Source organism: Lontra canadensis, unplaced genomic scaffold (assembly GCF_010015895.1).
Source record: "Lontra canadensis isolate GAN:19392208 unplaced genomic scaffold, GSC_riverotter_1.0 scaffold197, whole genome shotgun sequence".
Lineage (NCBI taxonomy): Eukaryota > Metazoa > Chordata > Mammalia > Carnivora > Mustelidae > Lontra > Lontra canadensis.
Window position 1 is genome coordinate 168716 of NW_022631191.1, and position 24971 is coordinate 193686.

At 45.9% G+C, this 24971-nt stretch overlaps 1 protein-coding gene across 3 annotated transcripts; it reads right to left on the minus strand.

The window, feature by feature from the left end:
• Positions 1-329: 329 nt before the first annotated feature.
• GNL3L (G protein nucleolar 3 like) lies at positions 330-24938 on the minus strand. 3 transcript variants are annotated; one of them, XM_032847948.1, is made up of 16 exons: positions 24812-24938; positions 22520-22585; positions 17581-17621; positions 16559-16666; positions 15480-15596; positions 14632-14715; positions 14143-14278; positions 12900-13003; positions 11042-11186; positions 8029-8116; positions 7312-7486; positions 7081-7223; positions 6622-6758; positions 4673-4800; positions 2237-2456; positions 330-672 (listed from the first exon to the last, which is right to left on the minus strand). In XM_032847948.1, exons 2-16 carry the CDS (start codon positions 22536-22538, stop codon positions 602-604), a joined length of 1716 nt encoding a protein of 571 aa, XP_032703839.1. In that variant the 5' UTR covers positions 22539-22585; positions 24812-24938; the 3' UTR covers positions 330-601. The 3 variants fall into 3 exon arrangements, with proteins under 3 accessions (XP_032703839.1, XP_032703841.1, XP_032703840.1); XM_032847950.1 differs by lacking the exon at positions 24812-24938 and adding an exon at positions 24674-24779; XM_032847949.1 differs by lacking the exon at positions 16559-16666.
• Between the last annotated feature and the right edge of the window lie 33 nt (positions 24939-24971).

Below are 24971 nucleotides of genomic sequence, written 5' to 3' on the forward strand. Positions count from 1 at the left end.
ACAACCAGCCAGGCTTATGTTTTCTTCCCTCTATCCCTGCCCCAGGCCCTTTCAGAGACAAGGCTCATCACTATTCCCCCTATCATCACTGCCACCCAGATGGGGACCTGCAGACTTGGTGGAAGATGCATAGCCTACAGCCCATCACAGGAATGTCTTGCCACTGAGATCTGTTGCAGACTGATAAAAGAAATCATCACCCTGCCAGGGAACCCCCCCACCCAGGTCTACCAGCAGCCTCGCCTCTAGTTGTACATTTAACTGTCCAAGACGGTTTTGTGAGAGTTACTCCTCGAACCAGACCAACCTACAGGATGAGGGGCAAATCGTTAGCATCAGGGATCTGACGGTAATTTTATTTCTCTTGTAGAACAGAGTAGAGATTAAATAAAGGATATGGGGTTTGCTAGTCCAGTGACTCGGAACTCTTTTTTTCTTGGAACAATGAAAGGGACAGTGAGAAGGGGCATGGTGGATGAAGAGGTTTTGTTTTTTTTTTTAATATGCAGGTACTTCAGGGAGAAGCACACCATTCCATCTGTATTCCCCCATCCCACTGGAACTGGTGCTTGCAGGGACAAGAGGGGGTGAGACTAGTCGATCAGTCATCAGTGTTGCCAGAGAGGTCGAGGACAGACATCATGGAATCAGACAACTTGCTGGCGAGTTTATCTGCAGATGGAGAAATACAGGCAGTCACTTGGTGGCTGGCTTGCCAACAGAACGCCCACACGAGCTGGCCTAGAGCTACCCTGCTCTATATCAAACTCCCAAACTGGCTCACTTACTCCCAACACTAAACAACAAAACAACTGGGTGGGGGGTGTTGGCAGCCAGCATGCAATCTCACAGGTAGACCCATCTGCCTACCTGTGAAATGCTCACCCCAATATAGCTTCTATCTCAGAGTGTCAGACTCACTGGTCTCCAAGTATTTTTATCCCTTCCTAGTATCCAAACAGCAATTTTCTTTTACTGGTTGAGCTTAGCACTCTCTCGTTACCCTCAAAGCTCTCATAGCAAAGGGGCAGCATGGAAGTAGGGACTTTAAGCCTGAATGCTCACCTCCCATCCTCCAGCCATACCCTGCTGTCCTTCAGGGCTCCCCTCAGACATAACCTCCTCCAGGAAGCCCTCTCTGATCACCCCTACCCCACCACAATCCAGGTTAGGTTCACCAGGCTGAGTTAGGTTTCCTCACTCTGCTTTCTGTGTCTGTGAATACTCCGTGTTGCCAATGTCTGTTTTCTTATTTCCTCCTCACTCTCTTATAATAAGACCAGGAGTTCAAGGGTAATTCGTCTCTGGATTTCCAGTACTCAATGTGAAACCAGGCCAAGAGCAAAGAATTGGACTTCTGCGGGCAATCCTAGGTTTACATTTTGGATCCATTAAATAGCAGTTGTTTTACCTTGAGTGTGTCATTTAATGTCTCTGGGCCTCAGTTTTCTCACATACCAAATGGAGATAAGACTTGCAATGAGTTAAAGATTAGTGTAACATGAAGACCTAAATCAGCCAACTACACAACAGATCACCATTAAAATGAAGGAGGAAGTTCTTTTGTGAACTGCCATTAAATGGAAACATGATGTGGCAAAACTGTATGTTCAGGTGACTAGTGTTTGCATAGAAAGAGAGGACAAAAAATATAGATATAGAGATATTTGCCTGTGTACCTATCTCAGAAATGAGATAGAAGAAATTAATTGGTCACTCTGTGAAGAGGTCTAGATGACTGGGAGACTAGAAGGAGAAAAACATTTCGCTGTATATCCCTTTGTACCTTTTGAATTTTGAGTATATCACCTATGGATAAAGTAAACATTACATAGAACCCGTAAGCTTCCTAACACAGAGAAAGCAGCTAAGAAATAAATGGTGGCTATTTGACACATAGACTAGGCCAATGGTTCTCCAAGTATGGTTCCCAGAAGAGCAAATCAGCATCAATCAGGAACCAGTTAGCAACAAAAATTCTTGGGCCCAATGGCCAACATACTCAATCAGAAACTCTGGGGGGGGTGCTCAGAACTCTGTGGTTTAACAAGCCATCTAGGAATTCTAATAATGAGTAAAGTCTGAGAACCACTATGCTAGTAGGTGAGTCCCCTAACCCATCCCTGCCCCTTAACTAGGGTTAGCCTGGCACTGAACACATTCAGGAGCTCCTAATCGGGCCCAAGTGGGAGCTTTTTGGAGCATGGGAAGGAGGGGTATGGTCAGGTGCCCTCACCGGTACGCTTCTGCATCTTTTTCTTATTCTTCAGGGCAGAAGCAAGAGCCTGGCCCTGCTGCAGGGGATCGGTCTCCATGATCCTCTGCAGCACTGGGCGGCGGTCCACAGGGCAGATGTCCACTGTGCTACTGTTCCTGGGGTAGTGGTCCACATTGCGTTTCGCCCACCCCATCTGATGTCGGTTCGGATTGGTGCAATACCCAGTGAGATCTCCAATCTGGATAGAGAGAGGACAACAGTTAGGTCTGGGCCCCTAGAGTACCGCCAAAGACTTCTGCAGAGGAGACAGGTTTGGTTAAGAATAGGAAGCCTAGAGCCACACAGAACTAAGCTCCAAGTCTGGCTCCATCACAAACTAGAAGGTGCTTAGTTAATTTCTCAGCTATAGCTGGCTCATCTGTCAAATGGGGTAGACAATGGGTAGCTTACATGGCTTTTGCAAGAATAAAATAAAGAAGCAGAGTTACTTATCAATGACAATTGGTATTATTCTCTTCTCAAGTGACCCTACAAAGTCTTACTCAATTTAAAAGTATTTTTCATTTTTCTCTCATTGAGTAAATTTATTTACTTATTTATAATTTTATTGTTATGTTAGTCACCATACAGTACATCATTAGTTTTTGATGTAGTGTCCCATGATAACAACTATTTTCTGATGCCTATTCTGTGCCCAGCTCTATGTGGGGAAATGTTGGAGAAACTAGTCAAATGCAGTCCCATCTTTGAGAAGCAACCAATCTAAAGAGGATACAACCAACCAATACCACAAGCCAAGTTAGAGTTTGTTAAGTGCCCAGGACCCCGGGATCATGACCTGAGCCATAGGCAGATGCTTAACCGACTAAGCCACCCAGGGGCCCCCTGAGTGTGAGTTCTAATACATGATGACTGTGTCATTTCCTTGCTTAAGAAACCCTTCCAGATACTGTGGAACAATCGAAAATAAAGGATGGCTCTTCAGTAATCATGGGGAACAATCTACAAGATAAATTTGTAAGTGAAATAAGCAAAGTGCAGAATACAACTAGCATGCTTTTATTTGAATTAAAATAGATCTATCTCTGTGTAAGTATACATGCATGTGCATACAAGATAGAATAGCTATGGAAAAGACATTCAAGTCTGTGAATAGTCAGTGCCTCCAAGGAGGGGACAAGGTAGCTGGGAGACAGCTGCAGGAGAGAAAGTTACTTTTCACTGTATCCACTTTAGTATCTTTTAAATTTTATACCAAGTACACATACTACCTAGTCAAAAAATAAATAAAAGGTATCTTTTTTTTTTTTTTTTTCCAGGAAGCCCGATGCGGGGCTTGATCCCAGGACCCTGGGACCATGACCCGAGCCAAAGGCAGATGCTCAACAACTGAGCCACCCAGGCGCCAAAAGGTATCTTTTTTATAAAAAATATAAAATATGAAAAACATTTTAAATAAACAAAATGGGGAAAAAATAGAAAACCCTTTGACAGAAAAAACCGATTTTCAGTGTTTTCCTAACACCCCTGGTTTAAGGTCTAACTCAAGGACTGCTATGATCTGATTCCAGATTCATCTCTCCTTGCCTCCACTCTCACTCCAACCACCCCATAGCACTAACGTTTCCCCAAAACACCACTCTCTCTCCTCTTTGGGCCTCAGCATAAGCACCATCTGAGCTTCTGGCCACAGGCCACTGCCTGACTCATCCAGAGAATTCCTCAGCCTCCAAGAAGTGGCACAAGGATCAGGGCCTTCAGGGAGACTTCCCTGACCCACAAGTAGTATAGGTTAGGGCCCTTGGATCCATGCTTTCCCAGCCTCTGCCCTCACCCCTAGTCTGCATGTCTCCTGTAACAGTGCAGAGGTCTGTATATGAAACCCATTAAACTGTGACCTCCTGAAGGGCAGAGACAGGGAGACTGGCAGAAGCAGCTGAAAAAGCCTCCAGGAATCATAAGCAGGCATACTGACTTGATCACAGAGGTACTGGGGAGCCATGACAGGTGAGGTGACATGGCCAGATTGTGCAATTAGAAACTATGGTACATATGTTGAGGTGAGAAAGGGTTAGAAACTTAGACTAGGCTTATAGAAATGGCAGGGACTATAAGAAGCTGATAGCTTCTCAACAGACATAGGAGGGAGAAGCCACAGGACTTGCTGACTGACCGTCTGGTATACTGGATGCTAGCTGGAGGGAAGAGTCAGGGGTACCCAGGTTTGCAACTTGAACAACTGAGTGGCTGAACAGGGATACCTGTTTTCTAGGCTGGAGCCAGGATGGAAAAGCTACTTGAGAGAGCATGCCACAGGGCCCACGGGGAGTGAATGAATGACCTACATTCCCCACCCTTACAGGCATACCTTGTGGAAGCCAGGCAGAAGGGACCAACCACTCCCCAGAGCCCTGGGTAGAGGAGAGGGTTACCATGAAGAAAGGGGTCAGGTACCTTGTATACAGTGGTTTTATTTTCCATGGCATCTGCTATTTTCATCATTGGAGAATGGAGCCACTTAATCTCCATTTCGAGCGGGTCCATGTCACCCAACAGTTCATCTGCTTCTCCAGTGGCCAAGCCTTTAACACAACCAACACCACTGTCAGAGCCCAACTCCTCCCTGCTACCAGACTCCCTGTCAGCGCCCCCACCAACCCGTTCGGGCCTCAGTGGAAAGGATATGTGGACACTGCCCAAGGGAGTTGGGAGAGAATGCTCTTTCATTCCTGATGGGAGGCCACATGACAAAGGATTAAAGACATGGGTCTTGCAGTAGGGCATTCGCTTGCTGGGAGCTGGTCTTGGAGCCTTAGCTTCCTCATCAAGAAAATAAGAATACCACAAGCCTATGACATGGGGCTGCTGTCACAGCAGAGGATACCTGAAACGCACTGGCCTGAGACACTGCTCAGTAAATGGCAGCCACTGGGTTTCCTTCCCAGGACGAGGCCTCTCTCCCCTTCCCTCTGGCCCCTTGCCTGGAGCTGGCCTCCACTGCAAACCATTAATGTACACATTGCCCTGGGCCCATGCTATCCTCCCCCCTACTTCTAAACTTTGCCCCCATCCCCTTCCTCTAATTCCTACTCACTCTTCAAGATCCAACACTAGGGCCAACTCCCCTACGAAACTCTCACCATTAACTTCTCCCTCTCCTCAATTTTCCAGACCTCTATCTTTTGCCAAAGCACGTTCTCAGTGATGGAGCCCCTCTTGCCCTCACATGCAGCCAGGGTCAAGCATAACACACACTCTAATTCATCCCAACTACCCATGTGGTAGAAGAGAGAAGTAAAATTCAGAAAAAGAATGGACTTGCCAGAAGCCACCTGGGGAATAAAGTCTGAAGCAGGCAAGTCCTCTTGTCCTTGTCTGTAATCTAAGGACACTAGAAGGCCCTGAGAAGGAAAACTAGTGGCCCTCAAGAGAAACAGAGAAACCAGAAGCCAGGCCAGCCAGGGCTATTTCCAATGCCCGTGTGTCCACAGACAGGCCCAGAGAGCACAGGGCACCTTTCTGAGGTGGGGTAGAGAAGAGAGGAGAAGCCATAAGCCAAAGTCGCAGATGGTAGTACCTGAAGAGAATAAATTTCCTATAGGAGTTTCTCAAAGCCACATCTCTGTACCCCAGCAAATGATCACCATAATAACAACTAATATTCACCAAACATGTACTCAAAGCCAGCACTGCTGTGTTTTTACATATTAAGTTAGTCTTCATGACCATCTTACTGGGTGAGTGCTACTGTCTCCATTTTATAGTTGATGCCATTGAGACTTGGAGAAATGAAGTAATGTATGCAGCAACACAGAGCTAACAGGAAACAAAACTTGAATTTAACTCCAGGCAGTCCATTCTTTTAACCACTTAGCTACTCCAGGCTGGGACGGTCTTAAGACTACAGGGCAGAAGAGTTGCTTTAAATGTTACCTCTGCCTGCCACTGACCATGCACCATTCAGGAAATATCAGCTTTCTGTGACTCCAGTGCCTCCCCACCAATGGGGGTGAGAACAAAGCTCTAGGAATAGACATGCAGTACCTGAGACAAAGCTTAGGGCAGTGAAGGGGTTCTGGAGAGGAGTGTTTTAGTCCACTCCAGGTCCCAAGAGATGGGGAAAGGAGCCTCATATTTCCTGAGTACCTCACTGTGTACACAGTACTTTGCAGACTTTCTTTCCTATCTACCAAGAGTCCACAACCACCCGCATGGCCGAGGTTAGAATTCTCCACCTTGTGGAAGAAAACATTAAGCTTCGAGTTGGTTAAATAACTTTCCCAAAGCCAGAGTAGGGCCATGGCAGGGTAAGATCAAACATGGGATTTGTTGCTGGGTCTATGTGCCTCCCACCTAGGGCAAGACAAAGTACCAGGCAGGCCAGTCCACTCGCCCCTACTTACATTCCATGGTGTCTTCATTGGCCTGCTCAGTATCCTCAATGTCAAAGACTTCAGTCATCTCCTTAATGATCTCAGCACTGAGATGGGCAGGCAGAGTGTGAGTGGCAGGTGGGAGTGTATAGAAGCTGATCTTCCCGCTGCATTGGGAGATAGGAGGAAACTGGCGATGTCATTAAGAGAACAAATGACCAATCAAAGAGAGGATGAGTTCCCAAGTCATAAACGATGAAGAACAAGGAAAACCCACAGTAGCTTCCAAACAATAAGAAGCTGACTTGCTGAATAGTCACTGGCCACAAATTCCAAATGGGGACATGATCTGGAGCTTCGGCCTTCCCCTGCCCTAGGAAACAGGATGCCAAGCTGCCCTACCACCGCAATAAACACAGATGCACCCTCCCCCACTTTGTGGAACCTGACTCTCGGCAGGTCCATCCTCACCCCTAGCCTTCTCCTCACCTCACCCAGTCAGCCAAAACAGCTTTGGCTGCCTGCTCCTGACTGTATATGCCTCCCTTCTTCTTCTTTCCCAAGCGGTGAGCCACCGCAGTCAGAAAGTGCTCAGTGGTCTGGAACCCAGAGACGCCATAATAGTTGGAAATCTGGTGAAGACAGAATGAAAAAAAAAACCATGAGGAAAAATGAAGGGCCCTTGGAGCTGAACAAGGCATGAGCAAGAGTCTTCTGTACCTCCTCCAGGTTACAGCGTTGGAGGATGGTCTCTACCGGGGTCACAGGGTCTATCAACTTCTGCACGTGGACACAGTTGCGCAGGATGGTGCCCACCTCTGAGTTCGGTCCTGGGACAATGCCTGGAGCATCCAGCAGCCTGATGAACTTGTCCAGATAGACCTCCTGCATGAATCTAGGACAGGAAAGAGGAGCTAAGAGAGACTGCAAGGCACTCATGAGCTGGGATGTATCTGGTATCCCCTAGGACCCAGGCACACAGCTGGGAGAGGGGCGAGTGGCAGATAGCACACTGATGAAGATGGAGAGATGCGGGGCTGGGGGCTCTGGGGCCCCTGGGACTCTGGGGGCTCTGGGACTAATTCTCCTCTAGTCCCTGCCACTGGTAACCGAGCTGCAGGACTGTGAGCAAGCTCCTGATTCTCTGAGCCTCTGCTGCCTCATCCAGAAAGTGGAGCTGCTTACCTATAGCCCCATCTTGCATGGCTGCTAAGAGACTTCAAGGAGCTGAGGAGGAAGCACCCAGCTCAGTGCCTGGCCCACACCTAGGGTGTACCAGGTCAATGAGGACTATTAGTGAGACTCCCGTGCCCAGGGAAGAATCAGAGGCTGGGCCAAGATAAGGAGAAGGGCAGGGGCTGAAGACATGATAAACTGGGGAACAGTATAGTCGAGGAGCTGTGGAGCAGGGGAGCAGGGGAGCAGGGAGGTGCTTACTTGGTGACGCCAGGAACGGCTCCCACGCTGCATGCACGGCTGCGCTTCAGGCTATTGATCAGGCTGCTCTTCCCAACATTAGGAAGACCTACAAAGGAGCGGCAGATGACTCAGGCCAGGAAGGGCCCTCAGGAGCATTTGGGCCAGGCTGTATGTGGGCAACCCAGGCAGGGACAATGACCAAGCTATGGGGAAGCCAAAAACAGAGACTGGCCTCCTGCCTTCCCATCCCAGGCCCCGACTAAGCCCCAACATGGCCTACCTACCCTTTTCCTCCATTTGTGAGCATACTGGGTAGACAGGTCCCTCTCTCAGTAATGACACTCACCTCCCACTTACAACCAGCCTGGGAAAGTGTTCAACGCAAGGCCTCTGTAACATGATCCAACAGAAGGCAGACATGAGGAAATGTCTGCGGAACAGAGAACCATCTGTCCTGATGTAAAATTCACCCGGTGGGGAGTGGGAGAGCCCTCTCCAGAGCGCTGAACCACTGTCTACGCGTGGTGCATGTTTTCTGTTCAAGCATCTATGAGTACCTCCAGGCCTATGGATGTCTTTGTGTGTCACCCCCTCACCAGGTCTCTTGTTCTCACCATTCTCCTTCTCTGTATGCCAGAATTTATGCACATAATGCTCTTTTTAAGATTTTATTTATTTGAGAGAGCAAGAGAGAGACAGCACTAGCACAGGGGCGGGGGGACAGAGGCAGAGGAAGAAACAAACTCCCCACTGAGCAGGGGCTGGATCCTAGAACCCTGGGATCATGACCTGAGCTGAAGGCAGATGCTTAACCGACTGAGGCATCCAGGCGCCCCGGCAGACAGCTCTCTTATGGATGTGCCTATGTGTGTGTACCCCCCCATGTGTGGAAGTCTCTGCACATCAATGTGTATGTGTGTGTGTGTATGTGTATGTGCATGTGTGTACACATGCACATGCATATCTCTTGGTTATTCTCATTCTAAATATTACTCTTTTTTCTATGTTTACTTTCTCCCGCTCAGTCTTTTTCTCTATCATGTATTTCTTTCTCTGCGTAGCTCTATCTAAGCACCTTACTCTACTGGTTTTTCTCTTTGTCTCTCATTCTGGCTGTTGACCTTTCGGATTCTCCCCACCCCATCAATTCTGCCTGCCCCTCTTTTTTTGTTTTATTTTTTAATTTAAATTCAATTAATTAACATATAAGGCATTATTAGTTTCAGAAGTGGAGGTCAGGGATTCATCATTCTTATATAATACCCGGTGCTCATTACATCCCGTGCCCTCCTTAATGCCCATCACCAGTACTCCATCCGCCCCTCCCTCTCCCCTCCAGCAAATCTGTTTGTCTCCTATGATTAAGAGTCTCTTATGGTTTGCCTCCCTCTCTTACTTCATCTTATTCTATTTTTTTCCTCTCTTCCCCTATGATCCCCTATTTTGTTTGTTAAATTCCACGTACCAGTGAGATCATATGATAATTGTCTTTCTCTGATTATTTCACTTAGCATAATAGCTTCTATTTCCATCCATATCACTGAAAGTGGCAAGATTTCATTTTTTTTAAATTCTGTCCCTCTTTGCCAACTTCCCTCAGTCTCTTTCTATTTCTTCTCTCCATGGGCTTGTCTCTGTTTGTATGCCTCTCTGCACATGTTTCACTGTGCTTCCTTCTATCTCTGTCTGTATATCCCTAGCCCTCCCTCTGTCTCTATTTCTCTGTGAATATGTATCGATCTCATCATAGACATGTTTGTGTATTTGACTCCCTCTGTGACTCTAGGGATGTGACTGAGTCTGAGGATCCAGTGTATCTGAGCACATGTGTCTCTCTGTGCCTTTATTTGCTTGCAAGAAACAGAGTTGGGGTGAGTATGTGCAAAGAACTTGGGTCTGCATGTGTGCTGCCTCTGGGTCTGGACATATCTGCACAAGTGTGGATCTGTACATATATTTGTGGATCTGTATGTGTTTGTAGGACTGTGTGTGTTCCTCTATGTCTACCTCTTTGTTCTGGTTCCTTCCCTGTGCACCACTCTCGGAATCTGTCTATCTGTGTCTGCCTATCTCTCCATTGTTTCTCTTGAAGGATTTTATTTATTTGTCATAGAGAGAGTGAGAGAGTGTGAGCACAAGCCAGGGGAGTGGCAGGCAAAGGGAGAAGCAGGCTCCCCGCTGAGGGAGGGGTCCAATGTTGGACTTGATCCCAGGACCAGATCATGACCTGAGCTGAAAGTAGATACTAAACCAACTAAGCCACCCAGTTGTCCCTCTCTCATTATTTCTTTGGTTTGTGTGTCTGCCTCTCTACATGCATAAAGTATCTAGCCCTCTTATGTCTCTCTGGAGGTCTCTATATCCTTCTGGTATGTTTTTGTGATCATTACCTCCCTCTCTTGGCATGCCTCTGTCATTTAAATCCATCCTTCCTTTCCACTCCTCACCAATCCCATCATTTCCCAGTTCATTTGCTATGTCTATTCAGATCTGTATATCTCTACCTTTTTCTCAGTGTCCAGCTCTCTCCAATATCCTTCTCTTTTGGCTTTACTTCCTCTCCCTGACAGTCTATCTCTGCTTCTCTCAATTTCCCTCTTCTCTCTCCCATCATCCTTCCCTCAGTGCCCTGGGTTCCAGACATGCTCCGGTATGAGTATTAGCTCTACCTTGTCTCACACAGGGCTGCTCCCCACAAGTCCCTTTCCCTTCTCTGGGCCTCAGTGTTCTCATCTGTCAAAGAGATATGTTCACTCCTCCTTCCCACCACCCACAGCTCTGGTAGGATGAGATGGCACCAAATCCAAGCACAACCCTGTTATTTGGTCCATAGTTCTAACACTCAACGTATGGTGGTGACTCTCAGTAGGCCTTCCTATGTTCACCAATACATATTATGAATCACAAAACCGTTCCTGAACTGCTCCTCTCTTCCCCAGAGGGGTAACACAAAGCTCCCAGAATCCTTTGCCCAGTGAAACCCCTACCCAAGGAAGAAGACTGGGCCCCACAACCTCCCCACAGGTCTTACCCACAACACCCACACGGATATGGGTGCGCACTTCACCAAGGCGGCAATAGTTCCCCAAAACCCTCATGAGGTTTTCGGCTCCAAAACAGGCTTTGCTTTTCAGCAGTGACTCAGAGGCCTGATCCACTGGTACAGTGCAACGATTCTGGAAAACGAGGGGTATTACAGAAGAGGCATCAGGTGGGAAATGCAGTCTGAGTCCAGATTTCCAGCTTTCAGTGAAACTCTCAGGGCCACCTCCCTCTTTTCACCGAGATCCCCAAGGCTGAAGCAGAGGGCTTCTCACACAGGCCCTGAATACCTGCCATCTCCCTGCTTGTACAAGGCCCGTTTTTCTGTCATTGCGTCTTCAGTCTTCTCTGTCCCTGCCTCTCTCTAGATACACATATCTCTTGCCTCCCTCAGCATGGAAAGGATGGCACCCCGGCCTCTTGTCAGGCCGGGTTTGAGTTCCAGCTCTGCCTCTTACAGATGTGTGTGCATCAAATCCTCCCCTTCTCTGGGGTCCAGTGCCCTCATCCACAAAAGAGGGACACTGCTTTCCCTGCCTGTGGTGGGAAGACAATCCCTGGCCCACAGCCTACCTTCCCTTATTTCCTCACTTAAGACAAGGCCATTCCAGCTTCCATCTCCTTACTCCTGATGTCACATCCTCTACCCAGAATGCCTTTCTACCTCCTCCTCTTTCCTTACCCACCACAGCATTGCAAAATAGGAATTAAGCTAAATATCCATCAGTAACAAACAGGTTAAGGAAACAGATCCTTAAAGTGGAATACAAATGAAAGAGAGCTGTTAGAAAAGGATGCTCATCAGATTTCTGCCATTAAGAAGGCTAAAAATTATGAATGAGGTTATCAGGTTCTCCCAAATGATTAAGATTAAAATGCTTAATGATATCAAGTGTTGGAAAGGATGTAGGGAAATAAGCCCTCTCACACATTCGTCTACCCCAGTGGTAGGAAGATAAACTGGTACAGCCACTGGAAGGGAGGCAATTTATCAGTGTCTAGGAAAATGTAAAATACATAGCCACTCCACCTCTCAGTATCCAACCTATATAAACACTCATCTACCAGCCAAGATAACATATGCAAGGGTATGTGCTAAAGTACTGCTTTAATGGTTAAAAATTGGAAACTAATTTTATTTAGCAACAAAAAAGTACATCTCTATTTAAAAAAAATCTGCCAAGGTCAGGGGGGAAAGCCAGCCCCAGGATGACACACAGAAAACTCCCAAACACTTCCTTCTCTTTACACATACATCTACATATATATAAAGCACAGAAAAAGATCTGAAAGGATATACACCAAGCTAACAATGGCGGTTACATCTGCGTATGGATAAAGGAGCCTAGAATTAAGAGTAATAACAAAAAATATTAAAGCTGTCTGTAATTGCTTTTACTTCTTCTACTTCATTTTTTCATAAAGAGTAAGTTCTACACCTAAAGCAAAATTGAAAAATGTCCCCCAGCACCGAGTTTCTCTCCTCAGACACAAGCAATGTTTCTGTAATACTTTAATAGTTTACAAATAAAATGTATTTCTGTGTTAATGATACAATTAGAAAGTAGTGTGATTTGTGTTAGAGAAAAATGAAGACATATGTTTTTAAAAGCTAACAGTTAACTACATTTTCCAAATTTTCTACGGACAGTATGTACTACCTTTATATCTGGAAAGAAAAAAAAAACTTCCCCCAAAAGCTAAAATATAGGAAGGAGTAAAGTAAAACAAGTATTAAAAGGCCATCTAGTAAGGTAAAAAGCTCAAAGTTGAAAGCCCAGTTCAATTACGAAAGGGCTGAAGGCCCTAGTGCAAGTCATGCTCCTCTAACCCTGGCCCCAGCTTACCAGGTTTTTGACCTGATGCTGTGTGCTGGCCTTGAAAGCCACAGTCGGCAGCTCATTCCGAAGATACTCCAGCCACTTCTCTACAACCTCTTTGGGGACCAGGTCTGGGGAAAATAGAAAAAGGTAGGACTAATAAGGAGAACATCACTTCAATGGCTCAGTCCAAAGATATATCCACCCACTCCCAAGGCTAGGCCCACCTCCTTATCTCCCTGGCCCTATGAGTACCTGTCCAGCTCCCAGCTTAAAATTAGAAAGGAAAGTCTAGTCTAGGAGACCAGTTAGCCCTCCCTGAGAGGACCTCTGTCCCCTGGAGAAAATGAGAAACTCAGCTGCTTGGTCCCAGATGCTTTCCTTCCAACCCAGGCTTCCTAAAGATCGAGTTTCTCACTCTCTCTGTGGATCATTCTAGGTTGGGCCAAATGTCAAGAATAACTCTGATAAGAATATGGCTATCATTTGTAGAGTACTAACCGTGCATACACCAAGCACTTTATCATTAATTCTCACAACGACCCTGTGAGATTGGGACAATCACAGCCCATTTTACAGCTAGAGAAACGAAACCTCTCAGGTGACACAACTTATCCAAGATCCTAGAGAAAACTGACAGAACAACTGGGATAAGACCCAGACCTCAGTGACTCCTGAGCCCATATACTCTTCTGCCCTAGTCTTTGGGTTCCAGCTTAGGGCAGACAGGAACTCCTTGGGGTTGGCCAATAAGGCTCAAAATGGCAAGAACAGGGACGCCTGGGTGGCTCAGTTGGTTGGACGACTGCCTTCGGCTCAGGTCATGATCCCGGAGTCCCGGGATCGAGTCCCGCATTGGGCTCCCAGCTCCATGGGGAGTCTGCTTCTCCCTCTGACCTTCTCTTCGCTCATGCTCTCTCTCACTGCCTCTCTCTCAAATAAATAAATAAAATCTTAAAAATAAATAAATTAATTAATTAATTAAAATGGCAAGAACAAGGGACTAAAAGGCAGACAGGCTTGGACCCCATCCCCAACTTCTGCTTTACTGTGTCTGTGTGTGCATGCGCATGTGCATGTGTGTGTATGTCTTTAAATAAGTGATTTCACCTCTCAGATTCCCGGCTTTACAAACTGAACACGAATTCCTACCTCACACAACTGTTTTTAACTACCACTGAGCTGCTGAGTCTCAGGGTCTGGTCGGAGCTAGTCTTTCAAGAAGGTCTGGTCCCTGCCCTGCCTTACCCAATTCTGCCCCAACACCTACCAATCTTGTTCAAGACGAGGACCAGCTTCTTATTGCCTTCTGCCTGCAGGACAGCCTCCTCCATTTGGAAGCAGCGGCAGCCCAATGGGTCCCTGGCATCCAGGACTTCCAAAATCACATCAGAGTATTCTACCACCTGCAGGGCAAAGAACAGGGGATGAAGGCAGAGAAAGGATTGGGTATGAATCACGCAGGTCCATAAAAGAAAGGTCTCCACTGGGGCGCCTGGGTGGCTTAGTGGGTTAAAGCCTCTGCCTTCAGCTCAGGTCATGATCCCAGGGTCCTGGGATCCAGCCCCACATCGGGCTCTCTGCTGAGCTGGGAGCCTGCTTCCCTTCCTCTCTCTCTGCCTGCCTCTCTGTCTGTCAAATAAATGAATAAAATCTTAAAAAAAAAAGTCTCCATCTCAATCAGGAAAAATAGAAATGGAGAGGAGATGGGATGGGATTGGTGCCCTCCTAAAGAGCCTTAAAAAAATGGGTCCCATACCTTACGGAACTCCTTGTAATAAGCCTTCCTTGTTGCCTCATCATCCAACTGAGGAAACATATTTAATTCTTGCAGAACTTCCTCCTAAAGGAAAAAAAAGAAAGAATGGTCCAGCGAGGGAAGAGGGAGTACAAGTCAGGGCTTTGGAAACCATGACAGGCTGGGGGAGCCATGGGAGTCCCAGCCCACCAAAGAGTAACTGTGACCAGCCAATAAAGCTGGAAACTGAAAGAATGGATGGAACCAGATGATGCACGTGTGTGCCTATCAAGTATGTGTTCAAGCACTAGCTAGGGACCTGAGTATGCACCTGTGTGTGAGAGGAAGGAATGTGAGCGGGAGGTGTAAGTGAAAAAAACAACCCATGTGGGAACATGGGATAGGGAAGCCAAAATATGCACTGTATGTTAGAAAAGGAACTTTGAGCTGAAAAGTGCATCCTCTGTGAAATGAGAATATATGCCAGAAGGGCAGTAAGTCCAAGGAGGAAGTTGGTATCCCCTTCACATACCCTCCTCTGTCAACCTTTCCCTCATACTTATTCCCTCTCCCCCTATGCCCTGGTCCTAGGTCTCCCTCTACTCCCAATCCAGTCTTTGGGGCCCAGCTTAGGAGAGGACCTATCCAAGGTTGCCCGGTCACAGAGAAGGCTCAAAATGGCTCTCTGCTTCCCTCTCATAACTCCCTCCCTCCATCCCCACTGTTTCTCGCCTTCTCTGCACCTATCTCCAACGTCCCCCTGCAACGATCTCACATCTTTCCTCTTTCCCTTTCACAGGGTAAAGGCAATAGATGCTTCTGAGCAAACCTGAATGAGTCTGAACCAGAAGGGAAGGCTATTCTCTTACCTTATGCTCAAATTCCTCCTGGCGTTGTAGGACATCCTGACAGTAGCTCTCGATGGTCCTGCGTCTGTGTCTCTCTTGCTCCCGGGCAGCCTGCTGCTTCTCCCTCATCTCCTCAACCTAACAAGGGAATACACAGCAGGACCATAGCTGACTAGGTCTGTAACCTAAGGGAGGGATGGGAGACCTACAGTAACAGGGAGCAGGTGACAGAGGGAAGAAACAGTGTTGACGTGGCAGAGGGAGGAGGAGCAGGGATACAGAGAAAGAGCAGATATGTTAGCAAGAGATAAGGGGTTTGAGGGAAAGGAAACAAGAGATGAAGGAAGGGAAAGTGTGGCAGAGAACAATAAAAAGAGGGCATGTGAAGCTGAGTGAGAATGTGTTCTAGGCAAAGGGAATCAATTAAGACCAGAGGGAGAAAAAGGACAAGGTCCTGGGATGCTCCGTCATCTAAAAAGCAGGAAAAGGAAGGAACAAAAGAGACTGGGAAAGAGGAAGGAGGACATCCAGGAGAGGGAGATAACAAGAAAATCAAAGTGAGAGTGCTTCAAAGAAAGCATGGTCTCAAATCCTGACAATTGGCATGAAATGTTGGAAGGAGACTATCCATGAGTGTGAGGTCACAGAATGAACTGGTGAGGTTGACAGGAGAGGTTTCAGTGGAGAAGTAGAAACACATCAGGGCAGCGATGGACTGGGAGGTGAGGGAGAGATAAGCAAACGGAGACACTAAATCAAGTATCAAAGTGACCACCTTTTCTTCCCTCTTCCGCAAACAGCCTCAACAACCCTAACAACTCTTGGGGCACCTGGATGGCTCAGCCGGTTAAGTGACTGTCTTTGGCTTAGGTCATGATCCCAGGGTCCTGGGATAAGCCCTACATCTGGCTCCTTCCTCAGTGGGGACCCTGCTTCTCCCTCTCCCTCCACCTGCTATTCTTCCTACTTGTGCTGTCAAATAAATAAATAAAAATTTTTTAAAAACCCTAACAACTCTGATATTTGCCCTTCCAGTTATTACTTCTGTGGACCTGGCAGTCAGGCCAGGCCCTCTTCCTCCCCCAAGGTCAAGGGCTTACCCTCTTCTTCTTTAATTCAGCCTCCCGACTGGCATGGTCATTGGAGTGAACAAACTGGGGAGCAGAGGCCACCTTGGAAGCTGCTTTCTTTCCATTCTGTTTTGCAGGCTGGTCACCATACAAAAGGCAACAGTGAAACAAAGCTAATGGACCCATGGAAATCACTCTTCCTGGAGGGTTAAAGCTGCTCAAAAATGTAGTCGTAGGGAAGAGAGGAATAAGCAAAAAGAAGGGCTCTGTCCTCAGAGGTCTGCCCATCTGGCTAAAAAGAGACCCTCCCTCCCCTAGGCAGACACTGACTGAAGAACTCAAACAAAGGTGGGGCAAATGGAAAAGTTTCCCAAGTAAAGGCCAAGGGAAACACTAAAGTAGCTCTCAAAGTGTGGTTCTTGGACCAGAGCAGCACCATCACCTGGGAACTGGTTAGAAATATGAATTATAGGATGCAACAACAGACCTAAGGAATCAGAAACTCAAGGGTGAGGCCCAGCAGCAATTTGTGTCTTAACCAGCCCTCCAGGTAATTCTGGGTAATCACCTATAGGGCTGGTTTAGGTTTGAGAACTTTAACCATGTTAAAATTTGAGAACCACTGCCCTGGCCTATCTCATCTGTCTCCACCTTTCTTAGCACGACCAAGAGCTGGAGGCAATTATGTTTTGGCCTCCCTCCTCAACAAGAGCAACAGGGACTTGGCAATCAGACGGACTCAAGTCCCAGCTGTGCTACCTTGAACCTAGGAACTTTCTCACCAAGACTCAGTTTCTTCATCTTAAAAATAGGGTGATCCCTACACCAAGGTAACTCAAGCACAAAGCAGCACGTGGCTTGTGGTGGAAACTTAATAAATGCTACTGATTCCCTACCACAGCCAACCAGAGAGGGAGGGAAAGCCAGATCCTCTGACTCCAATTTGCTGCTCTGTCTGGAATGACCCAACATCTACTGGGGATTCTAGACCTCTTCTAGGACAGGGAACCTGTTCCTGACCTTACCCCTAACAAGGGGTCAAGCCAACTTACCTTCTTGCAGCCTTTGGGACCTTTACCTGGTTTTTTATTTTCTACAAAAAAAAAAAAAAAAGCCATTATCCACCTACCCAACATCTGTTTATACCTTAATCAAAGCCAGGCCACACTGAGAACCTAAGGAAGACTGAGACACCGTGTCTGTCCAGGTCCAGGACAACAAAGACATGGAGATAACAACAACAGGGTCAGAGGAAGTACTGGATAAAATGTTTGAGACATTATTTCAATGCAGACTGAAAAAATGCTTATGGGAATCCTGTGAAGAGAGTTACTGTGAAGAGTGCTTGCTTTTAACTGTTCTCTCTCCCCTAACTTCTGGCTGGGGGCAACTCAATAATTGCTGCACCAAGCTCAAGTTGGGGGCTGATGGCATGGGAAGGTGATCTGAGGAGTCCCAGGTGGCTAAGCCAGGGCAGATGCCCTCAGCACATGGGGAGAGAACTGCTCCTTCCTGCTGACCCTGCTCAGGCCATTACCTCCAAAGGGACTTGCCCTGTTTAGCCAAACTGTGGCCTCCCTTGGATACAAGGAAGAGAGAGCTCATCTTCTTCAATCACATCTAAACAAAGCCCAAGAACTTAAGAGGCCTCACCCTCTTCATGAGAAGTCCCATCTGCCATCCCCTTTACAGCTGGCCTCTCCGGGAAGAATGGCTGCCTTAATTCTTACTACCTGCAAGAGGGCTAAAAGAATTTCTAGAGGGGGAGGTTCTGGAAGGTCAGGATATATACAAACAAATATAGGAGCAGCTTGGAATTACCAGAGAACATGCTCCCCAACCACATAAGGTGGTTCACACCGAAGCAGAGTTAATATAGGAAACACAATTTAAATACTATTGCAAATACTTAAGGAGATTCAAGAAGATACCTCAAAGGAACTGTGTGAGAAAAAAAATTCTTAAAACTTAATATTGAATAAAAATTCAACAGATGTAGTGAAAAACAACACAGATACCACTAATAACCAAACTAATAAGCTAGAAGGTCAAGAGAAGAGCTTGCTTAAAGCAAAAATCTAAAGAAATGGAAATTATGAGTAAAAATAAAAAATGGAGAATGGGCCCAGGAGAGCTGATATCTAAATAACAGGAGTTCCTAAAAAAGAAAAAGGCACAGATGGAGAAGCAATTATTTTTTAAAATAACAGATGAAAGTTCTTTCAGTTGAAAACAGTCTTGGGCGTTCAGATTAGAAAGGCTCATGGAACACCAAGACTAACAAAAAAAGACATACCACAGGGATACCCTGATGAAAATTCTTAACTCTAAGGATAAAAAGAAAATCTCATAAACTTCCAAACAGGAGTTTCCAACAAAAGCAAATATACAACTCTTAACATTTAAGACAGAATAACCATTACAAAGTTCTTTTTTAAAAAGATTTTTTATTTATTTGAGGGAGAGAGAGAAAGAGTGAGCATGAGCGGGAGGGACAGAGGAAGGAGAGAGAATTTGAAGCCCTGAGCATGAAGCCAGACAAGGGACTCAATCTCCCAACCTTGAGATTATGACCTGAGCTGAATCCAAGAGCTGGACGCTTAACCAAATGCGCCACCCATGCGCCCCATACCATGACAATGTTCTGAAACAAGGAACTATATACCAAGCTAAATTCCTATACTTAAGCAACAGATCACTCTTACACAAAGTTAAAAAGCATTTTCAGATATGCAAAGATCAGCACCTGTGTTCTGGTAAAACTAGAGATGACCCTTGACAACTTGAGTTTGAACTCCACAGACTCACTTACACACAGATTTTTTTTTTTATAAATACATGTAGTACTGTAAATGTGTTTTCTCTTCCTTCCAATTTTCTTAATAACACTGTCTTTCCTCTAGCTTCTTGTATTGGAAGAATACGGTAGATAGTACATCTAACAAAATATGTGTTAATAGACTGTTCGTGTTACTGGTAAGGCTTCCAGTCAGTAGTAGTAGTCTATTAGTAGTGAAGTTTTTGGGAAATCAACAGTTCTATGTTGATTCTTGACTGCACAGGGGCTCGGGGTCCCTAACCCCCATGTTGTTCAAGAGTCAATTGTACTTAAGGAAGTATACCAACAAAAATAAAAATTAACTCAGAATAAAGATCTAAAGCTAAAGGAAACAAATAATGATGGGCAGGAAATCTATCTAACACTCCTTGCAGGGCTCAATAACCTCTCCAGATTTGACCATTATCATTACCATTTGGGTCCAAGGTACTGCTGAGAGCTCAGACAGCTGCACCATGAGGCACCTCCCCCACCTTCCACTGCAGTCACTCCACTTAGCCTGATCATTACTTAATTGCAATTTGCCAATCACAGTCTGTGTTTTATGAGCACATTTAAAGTTTTTTTTTTAATATTCACGATTTTTCCCACTCATGTAGATGTATATGATTGTTCTTTAACAGGTAATAGTCATACAGTTCCAAAATAAGGTGTATTTTGAGAGGTCTTTCACACTTTTCCCTAACCACTTTCCTCATTGCAACAAGAAACCACTTATTAGTGCAAACGCAAATATAGGTAATCTTATTTCCCCCCATTTTCTCTCATTAAAGATAACAGTATGTCGCCTGTTGACAACTTGCTTTTTTCACTTAACAAATCCTGGAGATCTTTCCATCAAATAGTTCTTCCATATAATAGTCTTTCTATATAATCTTTTCATACAGTACTTCCTCCTTTATTTTAAACTGCCAGGGTTCTCATAGTTGGGCGCCTGGATGGCTCAGTCGGTTAAACGTCTACCTTCAGCTCAGGTCATGATCCCAGAGTCCTGGGATCGAGCCCCACATCGGGCTCTCTGCTCAGCAGGGAGTCTGCTTCTCCCTCTCCCTTGGCCTGCCGCTCCCCCTGCTCATTCTCTCTCTCTCTCTCTCTCTAATATATAAATAAAATCTTTATAAACTGCCAATGTTCTTTTGTATGCATATACTCCATTTAACCAGCTAATTACTATCTTTTTCATCACTATCAGTAATTTTATTGTCCTCTGGTATTTGATGTTCTTAAATAAAATATAATTAATTTTGTTCATATTTCTTGTGTTACTTGGAAAAAATGATTATATGCTTTTGGTAGTCACCTAGCCAAAGTCTGATTCTTGTCGAAATTTTTGTATGATTATATAAAATAAGTGTATTGAATTTTTTTTCCACCAAGCCCACACAGGCAGGGCCACCATTCACACAGAGTATGGGGTCACTGGGTTGCACAAGTCTTGTCTAGTCTATATTGTCATTTTCTATGTGGATTACAGTAAGATAAAGGCAGGAAGCACAGAACCAGACCTGCCCTAATGCCCTTGCCTTCCCTCTTACACAGGAAAGTCAAGTATCACATTTGTCTTCTCTCTGTAAGCTTTAAGCATAGTGGGAGGAAGAGCACCACGGAGACATTCCAGTGCTTGGCACAAAGTTAGTACCAAATAGCTATGACTAATTATGCTGGGCCCTTGAGACAAAAAGATAAACCAGGTATGAGTGAGAAGTTAACAGTGCAGTGGAGGAGACAGACCCATTTATACAGAGTCAATAGCCCCAGTTCTTAGGGGCACAGACCATGGAAACCAAAAGAGAAGCTTAATGGGAGAGATTCCTAGAGGAAGTGATGTGTAAGTTGAAATCTGAGAAATTAGCAAGAGTTAGCCAGTTGAAGAGTGAGGTAGAAGGGAAGAAAAGCATCTCGAAGGCAAAAAGAACAGCAATTTGTCCCCACTGGTATTTACTGCTATTCAACTCAGATCAAGTCAGTTAACTGTGCTGAGTCTCAGCTTCCTCAACTGTAAAATGGGAATGGGGATTAAGGGGAACACCACCCCTAAAGAAGTTGGGAAGACAACAATGATACCATACATAGAAGATAGAGTAAATGATCTGGTACATACTGAGCAATTTTTTGAGTTTTTTTTAATTATTATTTTAGTATAGTTGACACACAATGTTATACTAATTTCAGGCATACAACACAGTGATTCCACAAGATAAGTCTAAGTCTATGGATTATGCTCTGCTCACCCCAAGTATAGCCACCATCTGTCACCATACAGTGCTACAATACCACCAACTCTATTCCCTATACTGTAGCTTTTAATCCCAAGACTTATTCATTCCATAACTGAAAGCCTGTATCTCTCACTCCCCTTCACCCACTTTGCCCCATCCCCCCATGCCACACTGAGCAATTTTTTAAAAACAGAACTAACCTATGATCCTGTGATCACACTACTGGGTATTTACCAAAAAAATACAAAAACACTAATTCAAAGGGATACATGCACCCTAATGTTTATAGCAACATTATCTACAATTACCAAATTATGGAAAGAGCCCAAGCTCAAGTAGCTAGCTGCACCATGAGGCACCTCCCCTCAACTGATGGATGGATAAAGATGTGGTATATATATATCCAACAGACTATTACTCAACCATAAAAAAGAATGAAATCTTGCCATTTGCAATGATATGGATAGAGTAAGAGAGTATAATGCTAAGCCAAATAAGTGTATAAGAGTATAATGCTAAGCCAAAATAAGTCGGAGAAAGACAAATACCATATGCTTTCACTCAAATGTGGAATTTTAAGAAACAAAACAAATGAGCAAGGTTAAAAAAAAAAAGAAAGAGAGAGAGACAAGCCAAGAAACAGACTTTTAACTACAGAGAACAAACTTATGCTTACCAGAGGAGAGGTGGGGGGAATGGGGGAAATAGGTGATGGGGATTAAGGAGTGCACTTGTAGTGAGCACTGGGTGATGTATGGAAGCGCTGAATCACTATATTGTACACCTAGAACTAATATAACATTGTATGTTAACTATACTGGAATTAAAATGTTTTAAAGAAATTTAAAAGAATAATTTTTAAAAAGTTGCCATGAAATACCACAAATAGTCATGAGAGCTTAGCACTGGGAGGGGGTGATAAAAGAAACTCACTGTGTCTATGTTTCATCATGATGACTGGCTTGAAAGCAGGGAGGTTCAAATCTACAGGCCTTCTTCCTGTCAGAATGGAAGAACCAATGTGAAGACAGGTGGGGGGACCACAATGCCAAAAGCCCCCTTCCAAGCCCCCTATAGGCAAAATGAAATGTGAAAAGAACTTGATAAGGAAGCCCTAACAATTGGAGAAACTAGGAGAAGCTGTAATGGAGTTGGGGCCTGGTGTAGCTGTCTACACAGGGAAAGCAGCATCACACTATCCAAAGGAAGCTAAATCTAAATCTCTCTTCCTGGGTGAAGACAGTGCCTCAATTTATCAGATGAAATCCTTGGTCCTCAGTGCTCCACCCTGTAGTATTATATGCCTTAGTACTAACCCTCTCCATGCTAAGGGGATGGGGCGTACAAGGATGGCCTGTTTCTACATATTAATAGTACCTCCTTTCCCAAGTAGAGGGTTCTATACTGATCTACCCTGGAAGTAGGGGGGAAAGACGGATGGATACCAGGAGTCTACCTTAAGGAAAGGGGACCGCAGAACAATGCTTTTAATCTGTGTTTATTAAACTAAAGCTAGGAGTCAGTGCAAAATCTTGGTCGGTGGGAGGGGAGAGTGTATGCCTGCATGTGTGGTTGGGGTCTGTTCCTTGGTGAGTGGGGTTAAGGAGATGCCTTCTGCTGCTCTACTCTGGGGTGTAGAGGAACTAGGAAAACCAGCACAGTGGCTATGTGCATCTCTGCCACATGGGAGAAAAGTGCAGGTCTGTACATCTCTAAGTTGGTGGGGAGGAGTCCTGGGTCTCTTTACCCTTGGGAGCGCTGGGGTGAAGGGAAGATGATATGCCTGTCTCCACTACAAGGTGACATTAGTTGACAGACTAACAAAGCGGGGAGAGGGAGATAGGCAGTTTTTCATGAATGGGGTCTGCTCCTTGCCTGCTGTGAGCTATTCTAGACCCTTCCATGGGGTGGGATGGGGAACAATCTGTTTATCTTTTATATGGGTTGAAGTCAGCAGTGTGCTAACACTGATAGAACAGGACCTCTGGTTCTCCGCATGGAAGGAACACAGCTATAAATTCAGTGGATCAGCCCTTACACTTTGTAGAGAGGGGGCCGGTTACCCTGGATGGAGAAAAGGAGATTTGAGCTCATCTACCTTGGGTAAGCGGGGAGCTCACACACACAAAATATGTACAGTGATCAGTGATGTCACTGCCTCTCAGCACTGTGGGGGATGCTGCACCTCTCTGCTCCCTTGGTGGGGGAGGGGGCTGTCTCTCATTTGCTACTTTTGGTGATTCCAAATCCTTGGGGAAGAAGGAAGGGACGGATGATCTTTGTTTACCTCAAAAGGAGAACAAATCTGAGCCTCTCCACCGCCGGGGGCCCCATAAGGGGCAGATCTGACAACATTCGGGGGTTAAGGATTGTTTCTCTTTGCTGCAGGGCATTTTGGGGGCCGGGCCTTTACAAATTCGGCAAACCAGCGCCTCCTTATGGGGTGGGGTGAGGAGTCAAGTCTGATTTTCCACAATGGGGACTCACTCTAGGCAAGAGGAGGAAAATCTGCGTGGTTCTCTATGGGCTGAGGCACGTGCCAACCACTTAGAAGAGGGGTGATCTAACATCTCTGCAGTAGTGGGGGCGGGGCTTCTACAATTAGTTACAGAGGTGCGAGGCAGGGAAGTCTCCACCTCTTCAGTCTCTGTATACTAAACATTTCTAAGCTCCTCTGTACGGGGGTCCGGCCGGGAAAGGCGGGAGTGTATGTCTGCGGAGGAGGTAATACATCAAAGCCTCTGTTCAAAGGCCGATCTGTGTGCCTCCGCGCCAGTAAAGGTACACGCCGCTCACCCGAGGTGGGGGAGGGCGGTATGTCTCTATAACCGTAGGATCTAAGCCGCCACATGGAGACGCCTGTCTACACTGGAAGAGTGCAGAATGGAGCCTTGCTATCCTGAAGGCAAGAGGGCACTCGATGCTTCTCCACACGAGTGGGGTCTGTGACTTTCTACATTTTGTAACCAGGGTTGTACACCTGGCTGGATGGGGTGGGACCGTGCTCCTTTACCCAGCGAGAGTGCATTTATGCACATGCCCATTTGCGGAGCATTCCCTGTTCTTCATCTGGGCCCTTCTACCTACCATGGATGAGAGCCGGTTCTCTATCTGTCCATTCCAGGCTGGAAGACACTTCTAGCTTCCACCTTAAATACACGATCCTCACCGCGCAGCTGGCTGAGAGAGCGCTCACAGCGAGAAAAGAGGAGAGTCGTCTCTTACCTCCACTTCCGGCGGGGATCAGACGGGAGAGAATGGCACAATGATAGGGTTGGTCCGCAGGTTGCGCTCGCGCCGCTAGGCTCCGACTTCCGGATCCCAGCCTTGCGGCGCTGGTTTGCCCGCCTTGCTTCCCCCTCCCAAGGGGCGGGGCTTCGGATTG